Below are 12,614 nucleotides of genomic sequence, written 5' to 3'. Positions count from 1 at the left end.
CATAACATTGCAAACCTAATTTGCTAAAATGCTTTTTTCTTTTTCTTTCTTTTTCAATAAGTATGGATGCGTAGAAAGAATTCTTGGATAAATTCAGAATAAAGTGCTTGGACAAGTTTGTCCTGTTTGCCAAGAGATGCCCTACAACACTTATTTTTTTGCACTCAGACAAATACATAGACATATTTTTATTTTTAACTTTGGAACTTTCATACTAATGATATATATATATGTTCTCTAGGGGTGGTTGGCCCTGGCAAGTAGCATTGCGCATTAAATCATCCCATGGAGATGGAAGACTTCTATGTGGTGCCACTCTTATCAGCAGTTGCTGGGTGCTTACTGCAGCACATTGTTTTAAGAGGTATTGATGCAAAATTTACAGAGGAGTGTGTTATAGCATAATAATGCAGAAAGACAAAAGATAATAAAATATATGGATGATTCTGGATTTGCTCTGAAACTGTACTGTAAGAAACAGCTGCATTCTTAAAACACACACAATTTATTAGTATTTCACATTTTTTACATTGCTTCTGTAATCTGGAAGGCCTTCATTATTCTGAAAAGCTTGGATTGACTTAAATATATGAAAACGAAGGAATGGAAATTGAAAGGCAAATCAATAAGTTTGTCCTTAGATATAAATCAGCTTTCCCCATCTAGGCACTCTCTGGATGTCTTGGGAATACAACTCCCAGAATTTAATGGAAAACTTTTAAAGGAAGATGTGTAAAGGAAGGCCTAGCCTGGAATGAACAAATATATGATATACAAATCTATAACTAAGTCAGTGTATAGGATCAATTTGTAAACAAGCAGAAAAAAGAGAAGCACCCAAGCTTTCCCAAGCTATGTTACTTGTTCCTGAACCTGAAGGACAATATGTTGCTTAGTGCTGCAGTGGCTTTTATTTCTAAACATACATTTAAGTTTCCAAAAACTGAATATATATAGTCAAGCCATTGATGATCCCTTGCAAAATTATGCTTCCATTTAATCAGTTGGATCTAAGAACTGTTAGCAAAAGGCAAATGAACCTGACACTTTCTACATGTGACAAGCAGGTGTTAAAGAAATAATTGTATCGGATATACTGTATTGAATAATTGTCCAGCACAAATGGTCAGTTTTTGAGATCTTTCCCACATGATGCTGTAGTCTAGCCTATGTGTAAAATAATTTTATTTTATGGGAAGATGCTTTCTTTATGAAGAAATGTGGAACAAGTATTATGAAAAAAAATCTGTCCATTAAACAGCTGTAAACAGCCAATTTAATTTATTACACTGACATTGCTTTTTTGGTTAAATTCATGACTTCTTCATTAGTATGAGGATCTGTTTATGATATTTCAACATACCGTAATTAAAAAGGAAGATATTATTTAATATGGATTGCATATATTCATACTATACAAGGACATTTTTAAAATGTAAGTTATTGAAATGTTTGTTATTTTTACCTTTATTCCAAAAACTCAGAGAAAGAATATGTTTATGTGTGCTTTTCCCCCCCTTTACTGCTACAGGCATATCTCCCTTTTCAAAGTGTTAACATTCCACATGCTAATTCTACCTAGATAGTATCTCTCTACCATATTGCAGGATGGTCAGGCTGAAGCAATTTGAACATGCTAATATTTAGCAGAATATGTATTAGTTTCACATCCTTCATCTTAGTCACCAAATAACACAGAAGACATGTAATAGATCATGAGAGGCTTTTAATATCAAATTTAATTTGGGCCTGATCAGAGGGAATACTGAGAACAAATAATGAAAAGCTTTCCAAAATTAGGGCAAAAATCCAGAAATGAATGGCAATAAAGCCAAACAAGGAATCAGAAAATTAACCCAGTCTCCTTTCATATATTGCACCCCTGCTTTTTTCAGTGATCAATTGTCTTAGTCTATCATTGATACACTACAATATTTTCCTGAATAAGTAAATCGACAAGTATTATATTTTGATTCATTTAATTGAGTTGTCTTTACTCCTAGAATTTGTGTGAAGAACATACCGCATTTAGGCCATATTTTTGCCAAAACATTGAAAATTCAAAAATATTTATAAACATTTAAGCACTATTATATTTTACTGAGTTCCTGATTTGTAACTGAACTGGAAATCTAAAACTTTCTCGCTTGTTCATTTTCCAGTGTTCTTTCACCAGTGTTATAATAAAAGCAGAACCCTACATCAATTATTCCCCTTTCTTTTAGGTATGGCAACAATAGTCGAAACTATGTGGTACGTGTTGGAGACTACCACACATTGGTACCTGAGGAGTATGAAGAAGAAATTGGAGTACAAGAAATTGTGCAACACCCAGAATATAGGCCTGATAACAGTGACTATGACATTGCACTAGTGAGATTGCAAGGGCCTCACAAACAGTGTACTCGCTTTAGTGCTCATGTTTTACCTGCCTGTTTGCCATTCAGGCGGGAGAGGCCGCAGAAAGCTTCTAATTGTTACATCACTGGTTGGGGTGATACAGGTAAGATCATGGTTTTTGTTTTTTTTACTTTTAATTGCTTAGTGCAGAAGGTCAGTGGTCAGCTAGTGATCTCGGTGATCCATGAGAATATTTTGGTGGTCCGCAGAAAAATTATTTGCATTTTTTATATTGCAGTAAATACTATTTATTTTTTTAAAAAATTCATATTAGTGGTCCACGGGATTTAAAATTATGAATTTAGTGGTCCCTGAGGTCCAAAAGGTTGGTGACCCCTGTACTAGGTTATATGCTAAGTACAATTTATTTACTTATTTATTTATTATTTATTTATTTATTATTCATATTTCTATGCCTCCCACTCTCCGAGGACTCTGGGCGGCTTACACCAAAGACAGTATACTAAATAGCATATTGCCCCCAACAATCTGGGTCCTCATTTTATCCACCTCGGAAGGATGGAAGGCTGAGTCAACCTTGAGCCGATGAGATTTGATCCACTGATCTGCTGAACTAGCAGTCAGCTGAAGTAGCTGCAGTACTGCACTCTAACCCCTGCACCACCTCGGCTCAATAAATATATAACATTTCTGGTACCCTGGAAAAAAGTGATTTAAAGGAGGCAGGGCAGGAGAGTGGTTGTTCTGCTAAATCACATTTTTATCAGTGTGTCCTACCTAGCCTAGCCCCCTACTAAAGCCAGGTATGAGATCCTTCCTTGTACGAAATCAAACTTTGTACAGGATCTCCTGGAATCTGTAACATCTAGCAATCCTAGGCAGCAAGGCAGTATAAGAAATATAGTTTTTGAAAACTTAAAATGGAAGACAATAGTTATAAATTGGTTCATCCAAAGTCTTCATGGGTGAGTTGCTAAACTACTTTGTTCTGCTGCCATTTCTTCATTGTTGCTGTCTCAAATAATTCTGATGTCAGGGTTCCAAGTAATAGATCCATTGCAAGGAAAAACTTCGAGGATAACTTTATTGGAAATATCAAATTGGCACATATCTGATAAAACCCAACTCTGAGGGGCCCCTTGGTTTTCACCTAATTAAAAGTTTTTCTCTCAACCCTAACCAGTCAGTCACATGATCCAATCAAGTCAGCGTCCGCTGGTCTGGTGACATCACTCTTTCCTCTGGCCAGGTGTGAGGTTCCTTGGTTCCCAAGAAAGTATTTTGACTACATAACTCCAGGTATCTCTAATTCCCCCTCCCTATCCCTCACTCCAGTGTGGCAACACTGAAGCTCCAAGATGGCTTCGGCCAGGTCAGCTTCAGGGTTGACATCCATAGGATAACTAAAAATTTATTACAGATAATCCTTGCTTAACAATCATTTGTTCAGCAACTGTTTGAAATTATGACAGTGCTGATTTAATGGTAGTTTCACCAGATTCTTGAAGTTACTGCTGTTGCAGCATCCCAATGGTCAATTCTTAGCAGCCTTCCTGCATTTACTACTACAAGAGAACCAACTCCATCCACCTATTGACAGCTTCAATTTTGCTTTTTTGGCCGCTTCTGCAGTCCCTGCCATCCCCAGCTGACCATCATCTTCTTCCTCCTGAGTTGATGAGACACATTTAATCTTGCACTTTGCAAGGCAGCTGCTAACAGGCCGCTTTCCCAAGGCCACATGGGCCCCTTGTCCGATTTGAAAGACTTGTGAAAGGGGGAACAGCAGGGCCAGTGTAGTTCAGGGCAGACAAAAGGGCAGAGATGGAAGGGGGATAAGCAGGTGGAGTGAGTTGCAGAGGAGGCAGTCCCTTGCCTTGCAAGCTCAGAGCTGGGAAGGACAAAGTTGGAATGGTTTGGATCGGAACGAGTCCTCACTTAATGACAGTTGGGATTTGGTTAATGAAGAACTGGTAAGATTGTAGTTGCTAAGCAATGTGTTCATATAACACCACACTTTATGACATTGCATAGTGATAGAAATTCCAGTCTGAATTACTGTCATTAATCAATGATTTCCTGTATGGTCAAACTGAAACCTGGCTAGCTTAAAATTACTTATTTTTCTCTATCACCTCTGCTTCATTGCATTCTGCCACAAAGTTAAACATCATTATATATTTTGAAACTTCTTTATAATCCATGAATTCTTCAAATTAACACTTGAAATGGAACATTTCCATTGAACACTGAATCAGAAACTTGAATCACCTCACCCTCAATTGCAGAATTCCAACTCAAACTGAATCAGAATCGAAGTAGCCTACATAAGAAACTGCAAATGGAAATATTTCCTAAATTGTGAAGATACCCGTACCTACTCACAAGGCATGCTAAGTTTGAATACAAGACTATAAAAGTACAACTTCCTATGAAGTTTATTTGTTATTGTAGCAAATAAGGAACACCAGAAAAACTTCATCTTTCAAGCCATTTTTAAATGTTCAGTAAACATTGATTTGTTTTTGCAGGATTGTATGTTACTATGTTCTTGATATAAACAAAGACCTTACTGAATGACTGATATCTGATCTGTTTTGCTAATATTTCAGTTATTTGATAAAACAAAGTTTTAAGAATTTGCTTAATACTCGGTATTTTAATTTCAATATTTTCCCATCAGGTAGAGCCTATTCAAGAACATTACAACAAGCTGCTATTCCCCTTATTCCTAAAAGAATTTGTGAAGAACGGTATCACACAAAATTCACAGGGAGAATGCTTTGTGCTGGTAGCCTCCATGGACAAAAACAGATAGACAGCTGTCAGGGAGACAGTGGTGGACCATTAATGTGTGAACGGCCAGGAAATATTTGGGTTGTGTATGGTGTGACTTCCTGGGGGTATGGGTGTGGAGTCAAAGACTCTCCAGGTGTCTATACCAAAGTTTCCTTTTTTATACCTTGGATAAAAAGCATAACCAAACTATGAATGTCCCTTGTTGCACTAGGAAAATAACATTTTTTTCATGGATGTAAAACTTTTTGGACATTGAAATAGTTCATCCTAGAAGTAATTTTGATCGAACATGTAATCTACCAAGACAAAACAGTACTGATTACAGCTGCACAAATCAGCTCATTCTATATAGAAGATCCTCTCATGTAGTATTTTTATCTTTTTGTATTGTGACAAATTTTCTACAATGCATTGTATCCTCTACTAGTTTCAAATAATGATTTTTTAACTGACTTTATACTGTGTTTTATCTTTATGGTGAAGTTATCCTGCCCTCATTTCATTGTACATGAAACAATTGAATAAAATATCTTGTAAAATGTCAAGATTGTGTATTTTATGTATTAAATTATGGTTTTTAATGCAATGGGTAAACAGTCTTAAATATGTCCTTTTTGACAATTCATTTTAAAGTATCTACTAAAATTTTATTATCATATAGCACTTTATTTTTATGCTGTCATCCTATAGCTTTCCATAACTTGTTCTCTGCTGTTGGAATAAAAATCCTAGACTTTTCAGCCACTCTTTCTAGTTATTTCTCAATATGCTAACAAATACATGGTTAAATTTTATTAAGTGGCATTCCACTACCTCAACTTTTTGCAATAGTTGTAAATTACTTGGCCAATTTTTAATGACCAGAACTATGCCCAAATTAAATGTTATCAGGTATTTAACATATCTACAAATTAATTTTAGAAAGTACATTTAACCTTGCAGTTCATGGATTCTTTTCATTATTTTGTGCAAGTATGATTAATTTGTCAAATATTGTCTAAACTAAATAAGGCCTTAAAAAAAACTAGACAGCAAAAAGTAATTTCTGCTCCTAAAGTAGGAAGTACTTCAATAAGTACATGATAATATTATGAAAGTTTGCCATCCATATGCTGCATTGTTAGGAAAAAGCTGTTAATAGTTTTGACTTACGGTAAATACCCCAAATGATAGTTTATACTACTACTGAATGTAATATACCAGAGGGATTTCAAAACCATATTTCAATTTTTTTCTATTTGCTGACAGAATTGTTTGTTTATATTATTTGGTTAAGATATAAAATATTCAATGTAATGAAATGTGCTATTTATGGATTTTTTGAGTTCTTTCTGTCAGTTTTCTGTAGAAACTGAGTTTTCTGTATCTCAATATTACTGAATTATCTTGATATATGCAACAAGGAAATCAGCGCAATGGTAGGGATAGTTTTTCAGTAGATGTTCATGAAAATAGTTGAGACAATTTGTGAACTTAACTAAGTCAGAATTTATGTATTTATAAGACATACATAATAAAACCAAGGACATATTTCTTTTAACAGTTTAACTATTCTATCACACAGCTTTTATATACAGAAATCTATTCATAGTAGAAGACAATTTATAATTAATTTTTCAGTTTTACTTAATACCAAAATCTGGTCTTAGATAACGATTCAAATTTTTTTTTGTCTTGAAATGTATCAATATTGATAAGCAGAAAACGGTGACTATAGCATGCATTTTGATTTAAGGGACTTTTCCTATCTTTTTCATTGAGAAACATTAGGCATAGAATAAAATAAAATAACTTTATTGTCACTTTGAATGTACACTAATTGGCATACATTATAAAATGAAATTTCATTGCATACAGCTCTCAAAGGGCCACCACCTCCAATATACACTACATAAACATGACAAAATAAATTAAATAAATAAAAGTATATGAATCTTGCCAGTTTACCAGATGGATGGCATAGGGAACAATGCTGTTACAGAAACTGCTACAGAAATACTTTGAAACCTCCTCCCAAAGGGGAGCTACCAAAACAGATTGTAAAATGGGTCTGTGGGGTCTCAAATTCTTTGAGCTCTAAGCACATAGTGCTTATAAGCAGTATCCTGAATAACAGGAAGCAAGCTTCCTATAATTTTTTCAGCTGTCCTTACCACTCTCTGAATGGACTCTGAATCTGAGGCACTGCTGCCATCAAACCAGTGATGCAGTTTATCAAAATGCTCTCAATAGCTCTGTAAAAAATAGGCAGGATAAAAGGAAAAAGATGTGTTCTCATCTGACACAGGAAATGCTGATGCTGGTTAACACACTTCACTAAGGATGACATATGAAGACCATTTCAGATTGGGTCAGGGTAACCTGTTTTCTGCTTGTCAGATAAAAATATGGGCAGACAAAGCTTCAATTTAATACCCTCTAAATATTTAGAAAAAATAAAATATTAATCTCTTTCCTTAATGAGTTTGTATATTACAGTAATATTTCTAGCATTAATGAAGTGTAATCTTTGAAAAACTCAATTTGTTTAATTTCACTGAAAAAATACCATGGTTTTTTTGGCAACAAACCTAAGTGCTTCCTCATCTACTTCTGGCATTTATTTTGGATTTCCTGTCTTTTTCTCATTCTCTAATTTTTCACAATTAGCCAGTGTTGGCTAGATGCTGCCAAATGGAGCTTCCATATTAATACATTGTGATAAAGAATGTAACAATGCAAAGAAATTTACAGCTTCTCAGTTTACTTATGCCATCAGTAGCTTTCCTTTGTTTTCAGCTATTTGAAAACATCTGAGACTTTTCTAATTCATTAAGACTTGCAAAATTTTGGCTCAACATTAAATCTTCTTTTTATCTCCCCTACAAGGAGACTCTGGGGTGAAAATTAATTTTTGCAATTTTTTTCAGTTCTAAAAATATATGTTTTCTACCAAGAATTCAAATGTCTGGAATACTTCTCTGCTTATATTTAGCAAGCCTTTGTCTCTCATTGTCTTGCCGCTTTTGCCTTGACTAGTTTTTCTGCTCAGGCACATCTGGCAAACCAATCTTGTGTGATCCAAAAGAACCAATCTTGTCTCTCTGACCTTTAATGAAAGCAAGTTCCTTCAATGGTATCTTCATCTCTTTAGGGCAAGTACAGTTAATGTGAGCTTCTTTATAGTCAGCAAGGCAGCCAAATTCGGCACACACAACAATTTGACACTTGCAGTTGAGGATGTCAAACAGTTGTCAAGTTTTACAATGAAAGTCTCTTTAACATCTAGCTTTCCCCTACCAAGAGATATATTTTTGGCTCGATCCCAGCTTTCTCGAATCTTGTTCAAGATTGTCACTCGTGAATTTACAATAGGGGTCACAAAAGAACTGTTTGCTTGTTCCCACTTTTCAAGCACTTTTGAATATATGTCTCTTGCAAGACTGGCTGCTGGGTAGTTTCTAGCATCATCACTACTTTGTTCTCTTAACAGTAGGCCATATCTGAGAATGTCTCGCAGTGTTGGGAGTTCAGACGGCAACAAGTCTCCGCCAGTCCCAATTAGGTTGCTCATATGAGTGAATGTTCCCAGTCTTGTTCTTTTTTTAGATGCCATTACAGATCAGTTATCACACTCATAGGAAACAAGGACAGCAGTATTAACTCACAAAATAACGTTAACAAAAAGAGAAAGCAGCTGAACCTGTGAAATGAAACAAATAAAATGTTAAAAAGTTATTATATTTATGTAGTTATTTACCAAGAACATCTAAATTATATTAAAGTAACAAAAATACCTTTACAAATTGAAAGTTGAAAATTTTGACATGCCCTAAAAAAATCTGGGAGGCATCAAACCCATACATACCTTTAGCAAAATTATTACTTTCTCTTCACAAGTCCCTCATAACATGATCTATTGGAATAGTGGATTTTATTTTCTGCATACAGTTCCCAGAAAGATCAAGACAACTTTACAGGTTCACCTGGGAGGTCCCACTACCTATCTAGGAGAAAAGGTTTAGGAATAATTCTCCACTCTTTGCCCACACTGAACAAACCTATTCAGATTAGATGAGAAATGAAACCACTCTAAAGGATATATATGGGGTCCCCCCCCAACTTTACTTTGCTATTTAGATTTCTTCATTGTCTACCAATGATATACTCAATGTGCATCAGTGGTTGTGGTAGACTTGATCTAACAGGTAATCCTCAATTTACAACAGTTCATTTAGTGATCATTCAAAGTTACACCATCACTGAAAAAAGTGACTTATGATCATTTTTCACACTTCTGATTATTGTAGCATCCCCATGGTGACGTGATCAAAATTTGGACAGTTGGCAACCAACTCACATTTAAGATGGTTGCAGTATCCTGGGATCATGTGGTCATCTTTTGCAACCTTCTGACAAGCAGAATCAATGGATAAACAGACTTGCTTAACTGCAATGATTCACTTAACAATTGTGGCAAGAAAGGTCGTAAAATGGAGCAAAACTCACTTAACAAATGTCTTGCTTAACAATATAAATTTTGGGGTCAATTGTGGTCATAGGTCAAGTACCACCTGTAAAGTAATAACAGGTTGTCCAAGAAGTCTAACTGATACTAGTTAGACTAGTTTGGGTGCACTGAACCCAAATACCAATTTAGCTATATTTTTTTACATCCTGATTAATAGTGTAATCAAGGCTGAAACAGTTCCAGTAATTTCAATGTTGTCATCCATTTATTTGTAACATTTATATAACAGCGCATCTTGTAACAAAATCATATAGAATCTTGTTCTTATGGCTCTAGGTTACTCTGTTATTCTTGAGAGTACCCTAGAGCCAAAGAACAGATTGCTGAACAAATCAAGTCAGCTCCCTTGATAAATCTATTATGCTGGGAAAAGCAAAAAACAAACAAAAAACCACTCAAACATAAGATTAATGCTGCCTAACTGGGCTCTGATACATTCCTTTAACTATATACAGCAAGCTCTTATTTCTAGGAATCATTACTGGGAATCCCTCATACAAATTGGTATCTTCAGAATCAGAGCAGCATGTATACCTATCCCGCACAACGGGGGAAAAAAATCACTTTTACAGTGATGTAATCTGTTTAATTTACATAGATTAAAATTATTTTTCATAAATTCATACGGTTTAATGGTATTTTCACCACCACTTTTCAACTTTAAAAGAACAGAAAAGGCAGCTTTGTAAGGTATTTGCAACGACCATCTCCCGTCTCTCCAGAGGCAACCTCTCATGCAGGCCACCACGTCGTTTCCAAAGCGCGTGAACACACAAAGCGAAGCTGCACAGGATGACACGCAAGAATGTGACTTGCCCAAGTCAGAGTCTCCCGCCAATGAAATGAGGGGAGCTATGCCAAAAAGCAAGGCGCCGGTTGCTCTGCCATGAGTAGGAAGGGAGGCTGCCACTCTGGCAGGTCCCATGGAAGCATGGCGTCCCGAGACACGCGCCCGCAAAAGCGGAGGGGGGGGAGCGGAGACTCCCGCTCTTCACAACTTACGGGGAAACGTGCGGCCTTCGCCGCTTCCTGAGGAACCGGACCGTTAATCTGCTTTGCCAGAGGCTCCTCCCAATTCCTTCACCGTCCTCCGGCCCCCCGTCTCCGCTCTCTCGTGACCGTCCTCAGGGGCCTCTCCATTCTTCACTTTACCCTTCCTCATCCGTCCGTTGGCAAGGGGTTCTTCATAATCGCCCGCCATTTTACCAAGGATCTCGCCGCCTTCTCCCACTCCAACCCGCTTTCCTCGCTGAAGCTCAACCTCAGAAATTCAAGAACCGGCAGGGCGCATGCGCCGCAACAGTTCAGCTTCCCCCCCCTTAGTAACAACTCTAAAAAGTTCCAGCAAATGGCTGGTATGTTACTACGGCGCGCGCCACTTATTCAAATGCTGAAACTAACAACCTTACCAGTGTAAAACTTACTCCTCCTGGGCCTTCATCCCCCCAACAGCAACCACATGCCACACTCTTCCTACGATCGAAAAGAACGCGCCAACCGCTGTCCTCGCCCTTTTATCCTTGAAGAGAAGCCACGCCCATCAAGGGGCGCGGCGGAAAGAGGGCGGTGCTGCAGGTGCTTGCTAGCGTTCTAACTGCGACCACGTGACTTGCTCCAACTACCATTCTATGGGTCCCCTTTGCGGTACGGCAGTTGGTTTCTGCTCTTTCTTTCCCAAAACTGGTAATCCTTGGTTTAGTAGCCTGCCATTTTTCCTCTTATTTATTGTACTTTTGCGAATCCTCCTGGTATTCCTTTTCTCTCTCCTTCTCAGCTTTACATACGCTCCTAACTAATTTAAATGATCCACAACACTGCTTCAAATTCGTTATTTCAAATGTTTAACAATTGAATTTAAAGCTTTTGATCACAAGAGGAAGTTGGCTTCATACACAAATAAAGTTATCACTTGGCCTTGATTTTCATTCTGTAATGTTTATAAATTTGCCAGGAATGAGATATTAAATAATCAAATTTTGACAATTATTGAATTTAAAAAGTGATTCAAAGTATTTCATATTTTTTATTATATTTATTAATTTAAACCACTTACATTTTTAGCTTTGTTATATTTCACATTAATATACAATAAAAATATATTGCAACGTGTAAATAAAATATTCAGTGTTGTATAGTGACTGACCACTAAGGGGCATTAACAATTACACAGTTTTTTACTTAGTTTTTGCTACCACTAGCCATTATGGATTTTTGAAGTCAAATTTTGTCTCATCATATTTCTGCCTTTATTTCAGCCTTTATTGCAGTACAGCCTCTGGATTCTTTGCAGTTATAATTGAAATGCCTTCAGTAATGACATTAAGTTTCATTTTTTTATAAATGTCCAAGACATATTTCTAGGAGTAAGAAGATCCTGATTACCACAGTTGTACTATTCTGCTGATTGACTGTGCCTAAGATTAGTACTATGTTGAGAAAAGGCAGTTATGTTCTCAGGCACCTCCTCATCAACAATAAACATTTAGGTATATTTACTTCTAAAGGAGAAATTTATCATGCAGAAGGATGAGCAAGATTACACCCACTGGCCTTTCCTATAGTTCAGTTGCCCAAGAACCCTTAACCAATTATATGAACCAGAAAAGTACATACATGAAAACATGATGCATAACATTGAAAAAAACGTAGTTTTAAAAAAATCTTCATATGAAAGCTCTTAATTTAAATCCTGAATTTAACAGGTTAAGCTCTTTTATATAGATTATAAAGTTGAGAACTCTAGAATCTCAAGGATTTACAGGTAATCCTTGATTTACAACCATTTGTTTAGAGACTGTTTAAAGTTGCAGTGGCACTGAAAAAAGTGATTTATGACAAGTCCTCATATGTATGACCATAGTAGTATTTCCACATGATCAAAATTTGGGTGCTTGACAACCGGCATGTATTTACAATGGTTGCAATGTCCCAGGGACCTTGTGAT

The 12,614-nt window shown here is 36.4% G+C and overlaps 1 protein-coding gene and 1 non-coding gene across 2 annotated transcripts in view; one reads left to right on the top strand and one right to left on the bottom strand.

Annotated features, from left to right (window-relative positions):
- Nucleotides 1-5,518, top strand: part of PRSS12 (serine protease 12) — a 41,370-nt gene extending 35,852 nt beyond the window's left edge. Inside the window, exons 11-13 of the mRNA XM_070948110.1 lie at nucleotides 242-364; nucleotides 2,226-2,503; nucleotides 5,045-5,518. Of these exons, the coding sequence (XP_070804211.1) occupies nucleotides 242-364; nucleotides 2,226-2,503; nucleotides 5,045-5,352 (709 nt within the window). The 3' untranslated portion in view covers nucleotides 5,353-5,518. The remainder of the gene's footprint in view (nucleotides 1-241; nucleotides 365-2,225; nucleotides 2,504-5,044) is intronic.
- Nucleotides 5,519-10,473: 4,955 nt separating this feature from the next.
- Nucleotides 10,474-10,607, bottom strand: LOC139320790 (small nucleolar RNA SNORA24). Its single transcript, XR_011600733.1, has one exon. It is a non-coding gene; the product is annotated as a small nucleolar RNA SNORA24 (small nucleolar RNA).
- Nucleotides 10,608-12,614: the final 2,007 nt, after the last annotated feature.

The sequence above is a fragment of the Pituophis catenifer genome, unplaced genomic scaffold, assembly GCF_029215685.1.
Source record: "Pituophis catenifer annectens isolate HBS135680 unplaced genomic scaffold, rPitCat1.0.hap2 SCAF_8, whole genome shotgun sequence".
In the NCBI taxonomy this organism is placed as follows: Eukaryota; Metazoa; Chordata; class Lepidosauria; order Squamata; family Colubridae; genus Pituophis; species Pituophis catenifer.
This window is presented reverse-complemented; position numbering and strand designations above follow the sequence as displayed.